Here is a 20234-nt window from a genome sequence, read left to right on the forward strand (position 1 = left end):
GGTTCAATTATAAAACAATAAAATAAAAATCAGTTTTCTATTTCCATACGTTTTTTTAAACATTAAATGCACTATGCATTAGAGTTGCACGGTATACCCGTACCGCGGTAATATCACGGTACCAAAACATCATGATACTTATGATACAAACATTTTAGAATAGCGCAGTACCGTTTGTTTTTCCAGCACTACCAATCTAAAGAACCCGCTGGCGCCTGTTATAAAATGTTTAGAAAGTCAGTTGAATTTAAGCAACAGCCATTAGTCTCTAATATGCACAGGTCTAATAATATCCATTTCACTTTAATGCTCATATCACATGGTAGCTGTAATCAGCCAGCCCCATCCCCTACCAGCCCTCGCTCACCTGCTCCTCTCCGTCCGCTCTTTTTTTAACCTGTATTTAACTAGGCAAGTCAGTTAAGAACAAATTCTTATTTACAATGACGGCCTAACCCGGACGACACTGGGCCAATTGTGCGCCGTCCTATGGGACTCCCAATCACGACCGGATATGATACAGCCTGGATTCGAACCAGGGACTGTAGTGACACCTCTTGCACTGAGATGCAGTGCCTTAGACCGCTGTGCCACTCGGTAGCCATCTGTGTCGATTCCTCCATCAGTTTTAAAAATATATAATTTAGTACTGATGGCGAGCGGGGATGCAGACCCTGTTAGATTTGTACATTTGCTACATTGGTGCGGCGCAAAGCAAGCAATGCTGATGCATTGTATCATTTCATCGTCTGTTATAACCAAGAGCACAGACCAGTTCGAGGAGACTTTGCAAGTTCCCCCGTCATGCAGCCTCAGTGTCAGAGGGGAAATGGAGCATGGCTTTGCGAAAGGCATGCTTGCAGCTTTACAGCGAATAAAACGGCTGGTCTCTAGTCTAAACACTTAAAATAATATCACTCATATTACTGGAAATGCCTTTTTTCTCCTACCGTGATTCGCACGTATTTTACATAATTTCACAAACCATGTCGTGGGCCGTTTTAAACTAATCACTGGTCGCTAATTACTGGTTTGATAACAATGTTGTTCTAGCTAAAAACCTGGTAACTTGACAGTAGGTTTAGGAAAATTTGATTGACAGGAAGAAAGGAAAAGAATCCGATGTGCTTCAAAAAGGCAGGATTCATATAGGCCGAATGTAAGCCTAAACTAAACCAAAAATCTATTTCTTTCTGGTGCTCCTTCAATTCTGTTTTGAACCTATCGTTTTAAAAGCTGGGAGCAGTGTATGTATTTGTGGGAGATAGAGTGGTGTGTGTCTATGAGAGTGAGGGAGATGGAGAGTGTGAGGAAGGGAGGGAGAGTGTGTGTGTGTGTGTGTTAACTGAAGAGTAAAGAAGGTTTGATAGCGTTTTCCCCTTATACATGCATAATGACATGCAGATCATTATCCATGTATACAGTATTCCTTCCTCCAGCCAAATAACTGGTAGGCCTTAGCAAATATGAGCAAATCAGCCAGTCTATGCAGTATTCTATTATACACTGAACACTGTGAAGTTAAATTCAATGTGAAACTGCTTGGTATTGTGATACATGGCCTGGTATCGTGTCATTTGTAAAATGTTGGTATCCTGGCAAGCCTACTATGCATTATGTGGGTTGAATGCTGTAACACAGACTAAAATAACTAATAAAACTCCCATGATGGTAGTGACTTGCCATTACTGCTTATCACTTATTAACCATCATTTATTCACATTACTTTAATCAAATATTTCAGTTGTGTATATTATATTATTGGATGACTTTATGATTTAATTCCAAATCATTTCTAGAGCTGCTGCCTACGCTGTCTGACAAAGTCACTATTTAGTAGTTCTTTAAAGTAAATAAGCCATACTTTTATACCAACATTCAATCACTTAGATCATGTATTTTCCCCGGAGAGAAATGAAGCAATTGCTCTGTCGCGCATTCCTTTCGCTGTTCTCTCCCTCTCCGTGTCTGCCCCCCACACACTAACCTAACGTAGCAGGCATAAAAGAAACAGACAAGTAGGCATGCAATAGATTATGGTCATTGTAGTTAATTACCACGTTTTCTGTGGTAATTATGTAAAATATTGGCCTGTTGGAAACTATAACTCCCTACTACATTGCACATCTAATTTACAGTGCATTCGGAAAGTATTCAACCCCTTTACTTTTTCCATATTTTAGTTTTGTTAAGCCTTATTCTAAAATGGATTCAACAGATTTCTTTCCTCATCAATCTACACACAATACCCCATAATGACAAAGCAAAAACACACAAAAAAAAACCTGAAATAACATTTATATAAGCATTCAGACTCTTTACTCAGTACTTTGTTGAAGCACCTTAGGGAGTGATTACAGCCTCGTGTCTTCTTGGGTATGACGCTACAAGCTTGGCACACCTGTATTTGGGGAGTTTCTCACATTCTTCTCTGCAGATCCTCTCAGGCTGGATGGGGAGCGTCGCTGCACAACTATTTTCAGGTCTCTCCAGAGATGTTCGATCGGGTTCAAGTCTGTGCTCTGGCTGGGCCACTCAAGGACACAGACTTATCCCGAAGCCATTCCTACATTGTCTTGGCTGTGTGCTTAGGGTCGTTGTCCTGGTGAACCTTCGCCCCAGTTTGAGGTCCTGAGGTGCTCTAGAGCAGGTTTTCATCAAGGATCTCTTTGCTCCGTTCATCTTTTCCTCGATTCTGACTAGTCTCCCAGTCCCTGCCGCTGAAAAACATCCCTACGGTGAAGCATGCTGGCAGCATCATGCTGTGAGTGCCAGGTTTCCTCCAGATGTGACGCTTGGCATTTAGGCCAAAGACTTTAATCTTGGTTTCATCAGACCAGAGAATCTTCTTTCTCATGGTCAGAGTCCTTTAGGTGCCTTTTGGCAACTCCAAGCAGGCTGTCATGTGCTTTTTACTGAGGAGTGGCTTCTGTCTGGCCACTTCACCATAAAGGCCTGATTGGTGGAGTGCTGCAGAGATGGTTGTTCCAAACTTCTTCCATTTAAGAATGATGGCGGCCACTGTGTTCTTGGGAACCTTCAATGCTGCAGAAATTTTTTGGTACCCTTCCCCAGATCTGTACCTCGTCACAATCCTGTCTCAGAGCTCTACAGACAATTCCTTCGACCTTGTGGCTTGGGTTTTGCTCTAACATGTACTGTCAACTGTGGGACCTTATATAGACAGGTGTGTGCCTTTCCAAATCATGTCCAAATAATTCAATTTACCACAGGTGGACACCAATCAAGTTGTAGAAACATCTGAAGGATGATCAATGGAAACAGGATACACCTGAGCGCAATTTCGAAGCTCATAGCAAAGGGTCTGAATACTTATGTAAATATGGTATTTCTGTTTTTAATTTTAATACATTTGCAAACATTTCTAAAAACCCGTTTTCACTTTGTTATTATGCGGTATTTTGTGTAAATTGCTGAGTATTTTTGGGGGGAGAAACTGTGCAATGTGTGCATTGAGCTCACTGAAAAAAACAGAATGAAATGGAAATCAAATAATTGAACTGACGTTGCTCAATTAGTTGTGTAAAAACCTAAATCGCTCAGCACTAGTAAGATAACACTAACATCATGCCAATATTACGCCTACATTATTTCAATATTGCCCTAACTCACAATAACATTACTGGTCAAACGCTGCAGGAGTCAGTCATTCTATTACACTACAGAGCAACATTAGGATAGCATAATACTGTAATATAATATCAACACAAAGCAACATGCAGTGATGTTCTACATTAATACAGAGGCTACAATAACCTGATAATAACAACAACGTAGTAACTGAAAAGTAGGCTAATAAAACAATGCCAATAAACATTGACATTAGACTATCGAGTCTATTAAGCTACTGTCATCATACCACGTTGCCAATGCCTACATTACACAGTATTAATACAAAAGCATATTAACACATTGTTGCATATAAGTACAACCATACCAGTCTACATAACAGCAATACAATAACATACCAAATCAGTATGATATAACCATAGAAGACTTAGAAAGAACAGCGCTGGTCACTACTGAACACAGCCACCAACTTAGCAACCAAAACCATGTACCAACCAAAGACACCATTGGTGCATTTCCATACAGGATTTACCCCGGGCCAGGACCCGAGTATCACTGGACATTGGCTCCGGCGGACCTTCTCTTACTTGGGGCCAAAGCCAGGCCACAGGTACTTTTCAGCTTTCATTTACGTAAGAGGATAACTGTGAACTTGAACACCTTCTCACAAAGCAACTGTTTTGATTATGCAGAGGTTGTGGATTCGGCTCTTCACAAGTCCTCACTGTCAGCCCTAGCTACGGAAACACAATGTCCCTAGTTTAACATAAGGGCGTATACACTAGTGTAACACTGGTGTTGCAGTCGAAAAGCAGCATATGACGGAACTAACCTACTGCAAGAGACACGTCCAACTGAAGAGCACATACAACAGAGCTGTACTAGACAGAGCAAACGCAGAGACTCTAGAACAATAAAAGACAAAGCCGTAACAGATTCAGCCAAAGTCACATCACAATGTAAGACCAGAGAAACGTTGACTTACTGTTCTCACATCAGCAGACAAAGACCAGCTCTGATTTTAGTTCACTAGTGTGAGAGACCTCTAGAGCACACTGCCGTCCAGTCTGAAGCCTCGCTGTCATGTCTCACACACACAGACTGTTATGACTCACACATGATAACGAGTGCATGGGGGCGGACTGTCAACAGAGCACTCTCTCCTCCCCCCGTTTCTCTCTCTCAATCTCTCCCTCCCTCGTTAGCTTTCTGGCAAAGTTTTTCCTGCCCCACTCCTCCTTTCAGACTTACTTTTCTCTGCTGTTTTTGTTATTCTTCCATTTTGGCAGCTCTTGCACTTTTCACAGTTTCTTTCTGGGGGGAACTTTGGTTTTATCGGTGGGTTGGAGACCAAACCTATTAGGGGGTACTCTCCCAGAATTTATTTTCTCCACCTAAAGCTAATTTCCTGCATTTCTACACAATTTAAGTGATTCATAAGACTGAACTAGAGCAACGGTAATTCAATAATCAATATTTTGTTGCACCGTGAACAAAATGAACATAAAAAAGAGAAGCAAACATTAAGTACAAAGACAACTTTTGATGGTCTTAATGAAGACTCCCTCTATATCAAATGTCTTCAAACTTAATTAGCCAGACAAGTGTTTGAGTTGATTTGTTTTGCAATTTTGAACACGGTGAGCTTGCCACTATCCCTATGGTTTGTGGTTAATCTAGCTCAAGCTAGCAGTAGCTTTTGAAACAACAGTGGATGACAGCCTCTCCTGGCCCCATAGACTTAATTCAGGGCAAATGGAGAAGAAGAAAAAAAAGTCTAAAAAGTGATGATATCCTTTAACATTTTATTTTGTTCCCTCAAAACACCAAATTATAAAAACATTAGCCCTGGAACATTTAGTTTCATACCCTCAGCATATGTTTAAATGATATGCTCAAAACAGGAGCTACACAAGAAAATCCCATTTTGACTCCGCTGTGCCTTTAAGATAGTGATAACACGGACCATCACACTATTTTAGGACACTTGGGGGTATCCGAAACAAATGTAATTATTTGATTACACTTTTTAATCTGGCTTTATAAATAAATATGTTTCAGTCTGAATGAAGTATGCTTAGAAGTTATTGAAATGCATCATACAGGTATTGGAAGATTCAGGAAAGCAGAAGAAAGATCATCAGGCAATCATTGTGTATTTCATCTTTCTTAGAACAGGATATAAATTCATTTTCCCCAGCCATTCTGTATTCCTGAGAGTCATAGCTTTCAGGCATGGGGTCATAATTGCAAATAGCCAAAACGGTTCAACTGCTGAAGCCAAATTCATAGGAAGATCACAATTCCATTATATGAATTGCCCCCAGTCATTCTGTGAGATTTTGTCAGTCCCTTCTAACGAGTCCTCTGTGACACGTGAGCTTTGTGGCCAACTTTTTATTTTGTTTTGTCATTACAAGTATAAAAACAATCAAAGAAATGCATACAAAGATAACCCCAACCCATTGTGGGGGGGACATGACCCTCCCGTCCCTAGTGAAAGTTCCACCCCGGTTACCTTTAAAGTCATTTTTTGTTCCTTGTCAACAATAGCAGTGGTATTTCATCTTTGATATTTGTTGGGTTGTGGAAAATATTATTATTGATAATCTGATTATTGATAATCTGTTCCAAACATAAAATAATAGGGGGAAAATCACTTGTCTTAGACCAAAATATCACACATTTATCCACAAAGTGTTAACAATAACTGATGTGGTGCGATGTGGGGAGGCAAGGGTTAAACTGGTTGCAACAGAAACCCTGTATTGTTGAGTTGCTATGTTGCTTGATGGTTTGTAATGAACATTTCCCCAAAACATTCTTCAGTGTTCTTGAACAGACTGAGGTACGTTTGCTCCGTTTGGTCGGGTGTGGCTTGAAGCAATAAGTGAGGTATTTAAAGGGCAGCGGAGTGTTCCCCAAACCACAACCCCTCCCAGCTTTTCAACTCGTCTTTCAGAACATCACCGTTTCCGTTTAATTGAACGTTGCAGTACATTTTTTTCATCCTGAACACTGCCCTGAGACACTGAGGGTGTGACCTAATGGGGGAAATGTCTTTGTCTAAAACTGGCAGCTGGGAAAATCTAGGGTGAGCTGAGGACAATGAGGGGAGGAAACCTGAAATTTAGACAGATGATAGACAAAGTGAATTCATTCTTGGCCAAAGTTTAGCCTCTTGGTAAAGAAAGCCAGAAATGTCAGCTAATGGTTCGCTGCTTGAAAAAATGTCTTTATCAAGCCTTGCTAGTATGTCCAGCTACTGTGTACTTCTTTTCAATCAAGCTCATCTTCTGACAAAGGGTTGAATAGAGACCGACAGGATGAAAGAAAGAGTTGACTTTCTCTGAAGCATAGATGGACACATCCCCATTGTATTGAATTAGACCCACGTCACAGGTGCGGTTACCGATGCAGACGTCAGAACTCAGCACTGGTGTCTTTTGTTCGGTCCAAAGCCACATTTCAGTGACGCGACATAGCCTACCTACACACACAGCTCATCTCCAGCATGGTCACCTATATGAATGTCATTAAAATCCATGTGAACCTTCACTGACGCTCATCTACGTCCACACACACACACACAATCATTGTTCAAGTCTCAATGCAGTCTGCTCACATTCCTCATTGGGAAAATTACACAGTGGGCCTGTTGTGTGTGAAGATCACTCGAAACCACACCAAAGGAAGGGTGTTATCAAATCAGTGTCTTTGTAGAGGCTAGTATATGCCTGTACTGTATATCAACTCTTTCAGATGCAGCCAGGCAGAGTGACATTACGGCTTTGAGCACATTGCACAGAGAGTGGTTCATGACCGAGTATGAGGTTTAATACCCCAGTGAGGCCTACTTAGGGGCTCCAGAGCCCCAGTGCTCTCCTGATCATGTGCCCAGCTGAGCAGCACTGATTTGGGGCTCAGAGAGGCATTGTTCTTATGGGTGACTCATTGAGCCATGTCACTTTGGGCTTTTACTAGTTTAACTTGGAGAATGTGGTTAAATGTGATTTACGAGAACACCCTGAGGAAGAAAAGCTTGGTTTTAAACAGAACAGATGTGGGATTAGACCTAAGGTACTAACAATACTTTTCTAAAGCCACTACAGTCAACTAGCAGGCAGTCAATGACCATCCAGATACAAAGTGAGGCTACACTTTTAATCTTCATGCTTCAGACATGCATTATCAATACAAACGCACAGTATCAGTCTAGTGGACACTCACCTGCTCCTAGCTTGGCCACCTCCTCCAAGTCTGTTGGTGTCCTGGCTGCAGAGATGGCTTCAGGAAGCTTTAGGGTGAATGGCAAGACATCCCTAAGAGAGAGAGGCAGACAGAGTCAATATGTGAGATGAAAATGAGTGAGAAAGACAGACAAAAAGAAAATGGAGTGAGAGAGAGTAAGAGATAGGAAATTAATCACTGTCCCTGTAGTGAGTCATTTAATTGGGGTGACCAAACAGCCCTTCCCTAACTAGTGTTTGTCCCATGTGTGGTTTCTTGGGCTAGAGAGAGGAGTGGACACACACACACACACACACACACACACACACACACACACACACACACACACACACACACACACACACACACACACACACACACACACACACACACACACACACACACACACACACACACACACACACACACACACAGAGAGAGAGAGCGAGAGAGAGAGCCAGACAGACACACAGGCCAAGAGGCTCAGCACCCCACCCTGTTTCTTCCTGTGTCTCAGATAACTTATGAGTCTGAAGTGCACATTTACTAAGCTCTAATTGACATTATCATGGCAAGAAAATGTAACCAACATCGTTCCAAGAGCAGAATAAGGCTGCTATTTTGTCATAGGCAGTCATATATTTAATCTGAGCCTAGAAGAAAGTCCTTATCCTCAGGCCTGAAGGGAAGCCAAAGTAATTCTTGCTACCCAAGAGTGGTGAAGCGCCTTTACTGGTTCTAACAGCAGACCTATAAGCTTTCTGCCAGCTCTGAGCAAACTGTTGGAAAAAATGGTGTTTGACCAAATACAATGCTATTTCTCTGTAAACAAATTAACAACATACTTATAGAGAAGGGCACTCAACATGCACTGCACTGACACAAATGACTGATGATTGAAAGAAATTGATAATAAGAGTGTGGGAGCTTTACTGTTAGATTTCAGTGCAGCCTTTGATATTGACCACAACCTGTTGTTGAAAAAACATATACGTTATGGCTTTTCAACCTCTGCCATATTGTGGATTCAAAGCCATCTATCCAATAGAACTCAAAGGGTTTTCTTTAATGGAAGCTTCTCTAACGTCAAACATGTAAAGTGTGGTGTACCGCAGGGCAGCTCTCTAGGCCCTCTACTCTTTTCTATTTTTACTAATGACCTGGCATTAAACAAAGCATGTGTGTCCATGTATGCTGATAATTCAACCATGTACGCATCAGCAACCACAGCTAATGAAGTCACTGAAACCCTTAACAAAGAGTTGCAGTCCGTTTTGGAATGGGTGGCCAGTAATAAACTGGTCCTGAACATCTTTAAAACTAAGAGCATTGTATTTGGTACAAATCATTCCATAAGTTCTAGACCTCAGCTGAATCTGGTAATGAATGGTATGGCTGTTTAACAAGTTACTTGCCGTTACCTCAGATTGTAAACCGTCAAGGTCAAAACATATTGATTGAATGGTTGTAAAGACGGGGAGAGGTCTGTCTGTAATAAAGAGATGCTCTGCTTTTTTGACACCACACTCAAAAACAAGTTCTGCAGGCTCTAGTTTTGTGTAATCTTGATTATTGTCCAGTCATGTGGTCGAGTACTGCAAGGAAAGACCTAGTTAAGCTGCAGCTGGCCCAGAACAGAGCGGCACATCTTGTTCTTCATTGTAATCAGAGGGCTGATATAAATACAAGGCATGCCAGTCTCTCTTGGCTAAGAGCTGAGGAGAGACTGACTGCATCACTTCTTTTTATAAGAAACATGAATGTGTTGAATCCCAAATTGTTTGCATAGGAAACTTACACAGCTCTGACACACACACTTACCCCACCAGGGGTCTTTTCACAGCCCCCAAATCCAGAAAAATTCAAGAAAGAGTACAGTACTATATATAGAGCCATTATTGCATGGAACTCCGTTCCATCTCATATTGCTAATAAAAAAAAAAACAAACCTGGTTTAAAAAAACGATAAAGCATTAATTTTCTGTATTATGTCATGTTGTGTGGACCCTAGGAAGAGTAGCTTCTGCAACAGCTATTGGGGATCCTAATAAAATACAAAAAACTCTAAACAGAATGAGAACTTTGAGCCATGCACTCAGTTGAAATCATACTGTACAAAGTTCATTATAATCTTTGACCCCTTATGTTTTGTTTGCAGTTTTGTTCCGTCTCTATACGTAAACACAAGCTACAGACAGTTCAAGGCCTGTTTTCTTCCTCATAGACAGTTCCTGCTTTCCACCCCCCACCCCCGTTGATTTGTGGCCTTGACAGGTTGCCATTCACCACCACCAGACAAGAATGTTTTCAATCAAGCTCAACCTCCAAGTTTTAGCCAAGCTTTAATAGCATTGTTTGAAAAGCCTTGAGCTTGTTCAACTAACCAAGTCAATATGTAATTAGAATTGTTATAGTGCAGACTCGACTGACATTGTTAGCTTTCGAAGAAAACAGTGCAATAGTCTCAGTGCAATAACATGAAGTGATGAGGTGACCAGTAAATGCCATTCTCTGTACTTCAACTGAAGCATGGTTCTTTCAGTAACTTCTGGGCTCCATGTGTTCCTCTTCAAAAGGAATAGGTGATTTATAACTAGGATGAGAAAGGTAGTGTGTGTGTGTGTGTGTGTGTGTGTGTGTGTGTGTGTGTGTGTGTGTGTGTTACCTGCTGATGCAGCAGAAGGCCACAAGACGGAACAGGTCTGCGAAGCCGAGGCCCGATCCCTCCAAGGAGAATGCTGTGATGGGATACATTTATATTTAGGGAACTTCAAAATCAGAAGCTGTATTTGCATAATCAGAACAAAAGCATGGCAATATTCCTAGATGGAAGAAGGGAGTTGGAGTGATGTTTTCACTTGGGAACTACTATGTCATACTATATACACACACACCACTAGCATTATCATGAGTAGCTAACTGTTGCTCACATATTTGCAGAAGGGTAAGTCTGTTTTCTTGGCATGCTGGCATGGCTGAGTGGGTGTGCCAACAACTAGTAGGCATTTGGTGCATTTACAAGCTGCAACAGGCCATCACACTTACCAGGCTACATCGCATTAGTAAAGAAAGGCAAAAATACCTGGTGAGACATTTTCTGGGATAACACAACCAACAAATAGCCTAATAAGATGTTTCTATTCACTTCAAGAACGTCAACAAGCCGTGGCTATATTAAGCCTTGTTTAAGGTTAGCTTATGTGTGACTCCATAACACATAACTACTTTCACTAGGTAAGTATTAGGAAATAGGTTTTTGGGAAACTCCAAATGCTCTCGGCATTGACCTAGGAGTATGGAAAGGGAAGTGAAAGGGGGATACCTAGCCAGTTGAATGCATTCAACTGAAATGTCTTCCACATGTATGTAGAAAGAGAGAAGAGAATGTTGAGGCCCAGGATGACGTCACATATTGTACTAGACAGTAGTAAACTGTGACAGCAACACTTCAGCACTGGTGTTGATTCAGGAGGGTGAAAACCCCCAGGGGAAATCCACAGAGAGCAAAAGGAATACAATAGAATAGAATATTCAAATGATCAGAGGGAAATTGTTTTCTTTTTTTGTGTTGAGAATAAGCTTATAATAACCACATGTATTTGCAGGATACATTTGGATGATAAAGATCCATAGTCGATGGGAATGAACAGGCCAGGTGCTTACTGTATTGACTCTCCTTCACAGGGAAGTCTTTGACGGGTGTCTCAGAGTCCTGATGCATACGCAGAGAGATCACCTTCCTCTGCAGGGTAGTTGACTTCCTCACCAGAAACGTCTGCAGCCAGGGTTAAAAAAAAGCAACTTGAGAAACACAGACAACAATAAAAACGTTGAAATGGAGAATATCAGATACTTCGAAAGTATATGTCTCCATTAGTCCTCCATTGTGTGAGATTGTCACGGTGTCTTTGCGTATTGTGAGGTTGTTGTTGCATGAATAGGAGTTTAATGGTAGGGTCAAGTAACTGATGCACCTAAAACTTGTTTCTGTAATACCTACACGGAAATGGCTGTCAAATAAATGGCTCTGCTCTTTAAATGGAATGAAACAGCCGTGTGAGATGTTTCAATGTCGTGTTGACTATCTGTGTGAGACGTTTCAATGTCGTGTTGACTATCTGTGTGAGACGTTTCAATGTTGTGTTGACTATCTGTGGAGATGTTTTAATGTTGTGTTGACTATCTGTGGAGATGTTTTAATGTTGTGTTGACTATCTATACAGCTTTAAAAAAGAGATGGAAATCACAGTGTGACCTCTCTGGTTAAATAAAGGATCAACATTTTTTTTTTACAAGTGATCAAAATAAACTACTGTGTATTTAGATGAGATGTATCATTGATTATCTTGTATAACAGTGTAAGCTTTATGCATGGAAACTCCATGGAAAACTTGATTGACTCCTGTTTCACAATCAGTTCTTTGGAGAATAAAAAAAAATATATATATTAGAATGACTGAGTGTATCTGGTCTCACCCCGGTGGGCTGCGGTTCCAGTATGCTTGTGGAGTCTGCATGGTTAAGTCCCAGCTGCAGCCACACAACGTGCGTCTGCACCAGCCTGTCCAGCACACTCATCCTTCTACGCAACGAGTCGTAGCCTGAATCTCTAGCTCCAGCCAGCCGTGCCCCCACACCAACACAGGGAGGAGCCTGTAGGAACAGACCTCCCACTTCCCCATCCAGCCTGAGTGAGAGGAAGAGATAAAATTAGAAATATACCTTTAAATCCTCTATATGTTTCCTGATAGTAATACCCCCCCCCCACACACACACACACACACACACACACACACAGACAGAGAGAAAAGCAAGCATGCACAAGTGCACATACACAGATACACACACAGATACAGACTAATAATAAAACTGGACCATTTAGCATGAGAGCCAATTAGTAATATTGAGATGAATCATAGTTATAAATGGATTTCAATACTGAGAAAAGCATAATGGCCCAGGAGGAACAGTACTTCAGTGTAGAAGGACAAATGTACCCAACAACATCTAACATTGAAATGACCCAAAGCAAGCACGCCTACTGAGGCCCGTATCCCTCACCACTCGTACTTCTTCAGAAATGGGTGCTGGGTACGCAGACCCCCGAGCCACTGCGGCCCCTCATTAGGAGTTCTGTTTTTTTTGTGGCCCGAACCCCCATCAGAGTTGCCCATCCCTGATCTAAGTGATTGATAGTTGGTATTCAGCAGTCATAAAAGTATGCCTTATTTGCTTTGAAGAACTACTAAATAGTGATTTTGTCAGACAGCAGCTCTATAGAGATGAGTTGGATTAAATAATAAAGTCATCAAATAAAACATGTGTAATATACACAATAACTGAAATATTTTATTAAAGTAAAGTAATAAATGATGGTTAATAAGTAATAAGCAGTAATGGGCAGTCACTACCATCATGGGACTTTTATTCATTATTTTATTCTGTGTTGCTACAGCATTCAACCCACACAATAAGTTGGTAGAGCATGGCACTTGCAACACCAGGGTTGTGGGTTCAATTCCCACAGGTGACCAGTATGAAAATGTATGCAATCACAACTAAGAAAAACACGATTCCCTTTTTATAATCGAACCGAAACGACCTCAAAAATGACTAATGGCTCAGCACTAATATTTAGCAATCTACAAAATGATGCCGATACTGGGTATATTTTATTATAATCTACATGTCATTATTATGTACCTAATGTCAGGTAACCCGTAACCCATAATCTAATTTACACAAATATGCTTGGTGTTCACTTTGAAAATCCTCTACTCTTATACTCTTTCCACTGTCAGATCCCTCTGACATCCTGTCAACACAATGACATGATGAAACTCCGCTATGTGAATGACCAGAGCACACTATCCACACCTGCTGGTGGACACAGGGAATTACAGTGGAACTAAAATCAGCGTTACTCCAACTGGCACTCATCATCATTAATCATTCTTATCAAGCATCCAGTAACAATGAATTTAACAACTGTTGTTATGACATTTGAACAAGCAACAGCGGTCTGAAAGGATATTCTACTCCTTCCTTAAGGAAACAATCACAGTTTCAATGTCTTCCACCGCTTCCTCTCCCTCTAACATGCACAGCTAACGTTAGTTCTACATCAGCCCATGAAGGAAGCTGAAGCAAGTCTGCTCATCATACCGGTACTAGAGTAAACGGATATACAGAAAGAACAATTTTGTTAGTCAGTTTGCCTGTCTGTTTTAAACACACACACACACACTTACCCCTGTAGTATGACAGGCTCTGGGTCTCTCTCTGCTGGCTCAGCCTTCTGCACCACCTCCCTCTTCAGAGTCCCGATCTCCCAGGCAAACGAGTCGATCAGCTACAGTACAGAAAGACGGGAGAATGATCAGTGATGAGGGCTAAAGGCAGAGTGATAGAAGCAACCAAGTTGAGAAAAAAATGAAACCGAGTGAGAGTGTGTGTGTACATTTCTTGTATTTGTGTGAGACTACTTTTCACTTATTCCTGCAGACTCAGGAGCTGGGAAAATGTTAGTCACCTCCCAGTGTGTGTGTGCGTCCACCCTCTCCTCAGAAGAGCCACTTCCCCTTTACTGACTGGCCAAGACTACAAGGAAAGAGAAAAATACCCATTCCTAGACAAAACAAACCAGAAGAGACGCCAAACTCACATAACATCCTCTAGCCTAAAACATCTCACGCTGATACTGAAGTTTACAAGATAAATAAATCCAGCCATGCAAAACAAATAGTCCAATTTAGAATTTTTCCACAGACCAGTCATATCCAGTATAGGTCACTGTTTCAAACACATGAACACAAAATTAACTGAGTTCACACACACCACTGTGAAATCTGACTGGACTCATACACGCACCCATACCCCATCCTCAGAGTCTATGCTTCTACAGCCATTCCTTGCTCCTTGTTAGTCCAACCATAAATGAACACCAGTCAGCAAACCACACACACATGCACGCCTGCTACTCTCCCACTACAGCTCACTGCCAAGACACACAGCCGGAGAAGAGCAAACGGAAGCTTTAACACATGCTTAATCCTAGAATCCAATAGATTTAGACAATACAACCTTCCCTAAATAACCACATTAGCCATGCTTAACCTCTTGACGGTCGCCTAGGATAGGGGGCGCCACAGCGCATTTTAAACGGCCTACTACTCAAACTCAGAAGCTAGGATATGCATATAATTCATACTTGTGGATAGAAAACACCCTAAAGTTTCTAAAACTGTTTGAATGGTGTCTGAGTATAACAGAACTCATATGGCAGTCAAAACCCCGAGACAGATCGAAACAGGAAGTGGAATTCTGAATTGCGAACTCAACTTCATCACATTGCCTATTAATCACACCGTGAGCTATGGTTCATTGAGCACTTCCTATTGCTTCCACTAGATGTCCCCAGTCTTTACAAAGTGATTTGAGTCTCCTACTGTGAAAACTGACAGAATGACACGCTGTGGAACGTGGTCACACGGAGAGGGCCATCACCATTATGACGCCGGCGCCCCTGGTTACCCTCCCCTTTCGAAACGTTTTGAAACACAATGCAATCGTCCCCCTCGAATCTTATTGGAGCTCTGGTTGAAAAAGGCCCTAAAGATTTATGTTATACAACGTTTGACATGTTTGAACGAACCTAAATAAGAAAAAAATGCATTTTGTTGAAAGAGTAGCCCCGCGCACGTCGGAACTTTTGGTGCAGCCTTCAGAACGTGCTAATGGAACATAAAGAATGAACTTTTTCGAACGAAAATACATTTGTTGTGGACCTGGGATTCCTGGAAGTGCCTAAGGATGAAGATAATCAAAGGTAAGGGATTATTGACAATAGTATACAAGACTAGATTTGATATGCGATTGTTCCAAGATGGCTAGCCTATTGCTATTGCTAGCCTATTGTTCTGAGTATCGCATCCCCTTTTATCGCAAAGTGTGATTACCCAGTAAAGTTATTTTTAAATCTGGCATTACAGGTGCTTTCAAGAGATATTCATCTATAAATCTTAGAATGACAATATTACATTTTAAAAATGTTTTAGAATAGTAATTTAGTAAATTGTAGCGCTGTTTCATTGGATGCATTTGAGGGAAAATAGTTAGTCAACGTTACGCACCAATGTAAAATGCTGTTTTTATATATAAATATGAACTTTATCGAACAAAAGAATGCATGTATTGTGTAACACATCTTCTGATGAAGATTGTCAAAGGTTAGTGCTGCATTTAGCTGTTTTTTGGTTATTTGTGATGCATGTGGTTGGTCGGAAAATGGCTGTGTGGCTACTTTTACGATATACTCCTCTAACATAATCTAATGTTTTGCTTTTGCTGTAAAGCCTTTTTGAAATCGGACAACGTGGTTCGATTCAGGAGAGGTGTATCTATAAAACGATATCATTTGAAAAAAAAATTGAAAAAGAAAATTATTAAATTTTGTTATGCTAATAGCGATAGGATTTTTCGCTGGATGTCCGAGGCCGCACAGGGGTTAAACGACATCAGCTTCTATACTGAATTATTTACATTAGCAATAGTTCACAATATCTAGTGTAAATCTCTGCTTACCTTGAAAGTGAGTTAGGTAAAATAAGCAGTGGTCTAGCATCATTACCACCGAACAAAGACCCCAGTTTGACAACCGTCACCTCTGGGTGTTTTCATTTCATATGAGGCGACAAATGTCTTCCTGAAAATCAGGAAGATTGCTCAATTACATATATGGTTGATTCTAAAGAAGTGTAAATTGCAGTCCAACATCCAAAAAACTATTAAAAAAAAAAAACGAATTCAATCCAAGGCAATAGCAAACATATTGTTAAATTAATATAGTAAAAAGTCAAATGTTTATACACCTATTTCTATTAAAAAGGTGGTTGTCACAAAACATGTTTGAAAATAAAGCAATTAAGGCATTTTTTTAACACTTATTTCAATAGAACATCGTTTTTGAAAGATACCGATCTAATTAGTAGTTTTGTTTATTTTTAAACATCTTTCAAAAAAAAAAATTCTGTCACACCTTCTGATGTCAGCACTGAAAACACATTAAAAGACTGTAGAATGATTGTTTCTTAAGCCACACCCCTACAAATATCACCTGGTGATGGGATTGCACCCCTCTCAACAATGGCCACATGGTGAGTAGTCCACTAATTTTCTCCAAAATATTTGCAGGCAAGTTGACAAAATCTTCATGTATTTTTAAGAAGTGTAACTAATGGACATCTAAAATATCAAGAAATATGTAAAGTACGGTTTTGGTACTAACATAGGATGTTTGCTGGGATGTACAGTCGTGGCCAAAAGTTTTGAGAATGACAAATAGTAATTTCCAAAGTTTGCTGCTTCAGTGTCTTTAGATATTTTTGTCAGATGTTACTATGGAATACTTACATATAATTACAAGCATTTCATAAGTGTCAAAGGGTTTTATTGACAATTACATGAAGTTGATGCAAAGAGTCAATATTTGCAGTGTTGACCCTTCTTTTGAAGATTTAAACCAGTTTTGTTTCATTCTCTTGAGCCATTTTCTTTGGCCAAATGAAGTTCCAACTCTTAATGTTGTGTTTGCTGTGATATAATATCCTGCTCATATTTAACCTATAAACAATGGCTTGACTTACTTTTGATATTACCTAGTTTAGAAACTTTTGTGAAGGTTTGGTGTGTTGTGGCTATTAGCCTATTATACTGCACACTATGATATGAAGGCAGTGCGCACCGGTGCTCCAACTGACTCCGACAGTTGAACTTGAAGTGAAGAAGAATGTCTTAGGTCTACCGGAGTTACTCCTATAATCTAACAATATAATTTGTATTTTTATAAAAAAATATTCTGATAAAAAAAAAATACGATTTAGCCCACTTCTGCACACCTATCTGTATTACTGACACAGTAGCCTATCTGACAAGGATAAATAAATGCATGTTGGTGTAGCATGTCATGGACATATCTCTCGCTCTCTGGGGATAGGCCTAAGCTTCTCATATATATATATACATATACATACATACATACATACATACATACACACACACACACATATGTATATACATACACACACATACATACACACACATACGTACATACGTACGTGCGCGTGTGTGTGTGTTACACACAGTTGTATACAGTTGAAGTCGGAAGTTTACATACACTTAGGTTGGAGTCATTAAAACTCATTTTTCAACCACTCCACAAAATTTCTTGTTAACAAACTATAGTTTTGGCAAGTCAGTTAGGACATCTACTTTGTGCATGACAAGTAACTTTTCCAACAATTGTTTACAGACAGATTATTTCACTGTATCACAATTCCAGTGGGTCAGAAGTTTACATACACTAAGTTGACTGACTTTAAAACCTGTTGGGGATAGGGGGCAGTATTGAGAATTTTGAAAAAAATATGTGCCCATTTTTAACTGCCTCCTACACCAACTCAGAAGCTAGGATATGCACATTATTGTTCAGGTTTGGATAGAAAACACTCTGAATTTTCTAAAACTGTTTGAATGGTGTCTGTAAGTATAACAGAACTCATATGGCAGTCAAAACCCTGAGACAAATTCTGACAGGAAGTGGATACCTGATGTGTTGAATTACCTTTAACCTGTTAGGGCTAGGGGGCGGTATTGACACGGCTGGATAAAAAACGTACCCGATTTAATCTGGTTACTACTCCTGCCCAGTAACTAGAATATGCATATAATTATTGGCTTTGGATAGAAAACACCCTAAAGTTTCTAAAACTGTTTGAATGGTGTCTGTGAGTATAGCAGAACTCCTATGGCAGGCCAAAACCTGAGAAGATTTCAAGCAGGAAGTGGCCTGTCTGAGAAGTAGTGTTTCATCTTGGCTCTTTTTATTGAAGACTCAGGATCTGTGCAATAACGTGACACTTCCTACGTCTTCCATAGGGTCTCAGAGCCCGGGAAAACGTTGAACGATATCGAGGCAGGCTCTGGCTGAAACACTTTATCGCTTTTGGCAAGTGGCCGCTCAGAGTACTATGGGCTTAGGCGCGTGCCCGCTTCGACCGAATGCTTTCTTTTCCTTTGTCTGTTTATCTAAACGCAGATTCCCGGTCGGAATATTATCGCTTTTTTATGAGAAAAATGGCATAAAAATTGATTTTAAACAGCGGTTGACATGCTTCGAAGTACGGTAATGGAATATTTAGAATTATTTTGTCACGAATTGCGCCATGCTCGTCACCCTTATTTAGCCTTTAGGATAGTGTCTAGAACGCACGAACAAAACGCCGCTGTTTGGATATAACGATGGATTATTTTGGACCAAACCAACATTTGTTATTGAAGTAGAAGTCCTGGGAGTGCATTCTGATGAAGACAACAAAGGTAAGAACATTTTTCTTATAGTAAATCTGACTTTGATGAGTGCTAAACCTGCTGGGTGTCTAAATAGCTAGCCCTGTGATGCCGGGCTATCTACTGAGAATATTGCAAAATGTGCTTTCACCGAAAAGCTATTTTAAAATCGGACATATCGAGTGCATAGAGGAGTTCTGTATCTATAATTCTTAAAATAATTGTTATGCTTTTTGTGAACGTTTATCTTTAGTAAATTCACCGGCAGTGTTCGGTGGGAATGCTAGTCACATGCTAATGTAAAAAGCTGTTTTTTGATATAAATATGAACTTGATTGAACAAAACATGCATGTATTGTATAACATAATGTCCTAGGGTTGTCATCTGATGAAGATCAAAGGTTAGTGCTACATTTAGCTGTGGTTTGGGTTTATGTGACATTATATGCTAGCTTGAAAAATGGGTGTCTGATTATTTCTGGCTCGGTACTCTGCTGACATAATCTAATGTTTTGCTTTCGTTGTAAAGCCTTTTTGAAATCGGACAGTGTGGTTAGATTAACGAGAGTCTTATCTTTAAAATGGTGTAAAATAGTCATATTTTTGAAAAATTGAAGTAATATCATATCTAAGGTACTTGAATAACGCGCCACAGGATTCAACTGGCTGTTGAGTAGGTGGGACGCAAGCGTCCCACCTAGCCCATAGAGGTTAAGCCTATGCCATTGAAACACACAGGGGCTTATTAATCGTTGAGCACTTCCTATGGCTTCCACTAGATGTCACCAGTCTTTACAAAGTGGTTTGAGTCTTCTACTGTGAGAACTGAACGAACAAGAGCCTTGGAACGGTGGTGGCCGATAAGACTCTGGCGCGCGAGTTCATGTTGGGTACTCTCATTCCAATACGTTTTAAAAGAGAATGCAATCGTCCGCCTTGAATATTATTCATGTTCTGGTTGAAAAAGGCCCTAATGTTTTATGCTATACAACGTTTGAACGAACGTAAATATTTTTTCTCCCCTCTTTCATGAAGACAAGTCTGCGGGCTTAGATCATGTGCTAACA

General features: G+C 40.3%; 1 protein-coding gene across 1 annotated transcript in view; it reads right to left on the reverse strand.

Annotated features, from left to right (window-relative positions):
• Window positions 1-20234, reverse strand: part of rin2a (Ras and Rab interactor 2a) — a 66875-nt gene that overhangs the window by 11793 nt on the left and 34848 nt on the right. Inside the window, exons 3-7 of the mRNA XM_014154583.2 lie at window positions 14073-14173; window positions 12298-12508; window positions 11485-11596; window positions 10487-10559; window positions 7822-7913 (exon numbers count right to left, since the gene is read on the reverse strand). Coding sequence (XP_014010058.1) covers window positions 7822-7913; window positions 10487-10559; window positions 11485-11596; window positions 12298-12508; window positions 14073-14173 — 589 coding nt within the window. The remainder of the gene's footprint in view (window positions 1-7821; window positions 7914-10486; window positions 10560-11484; window positions 11597-12297; window positions 12509-14072; window positions 14174-20234) is intronic.

This window comes from Salmo salar, chromosome ssa18 (assembly GCF_905237065.1).
Source record: "Salmo salar chromosome ssa18, Ssal_v3.1, whole genome shotgun sequence".
Taxonomy (NCBI): Eukaryota; Metazoa; Chordata; class Actinopteri; order Salmoniformes; family Salmonidae; genus Salmo; species Salmo salar.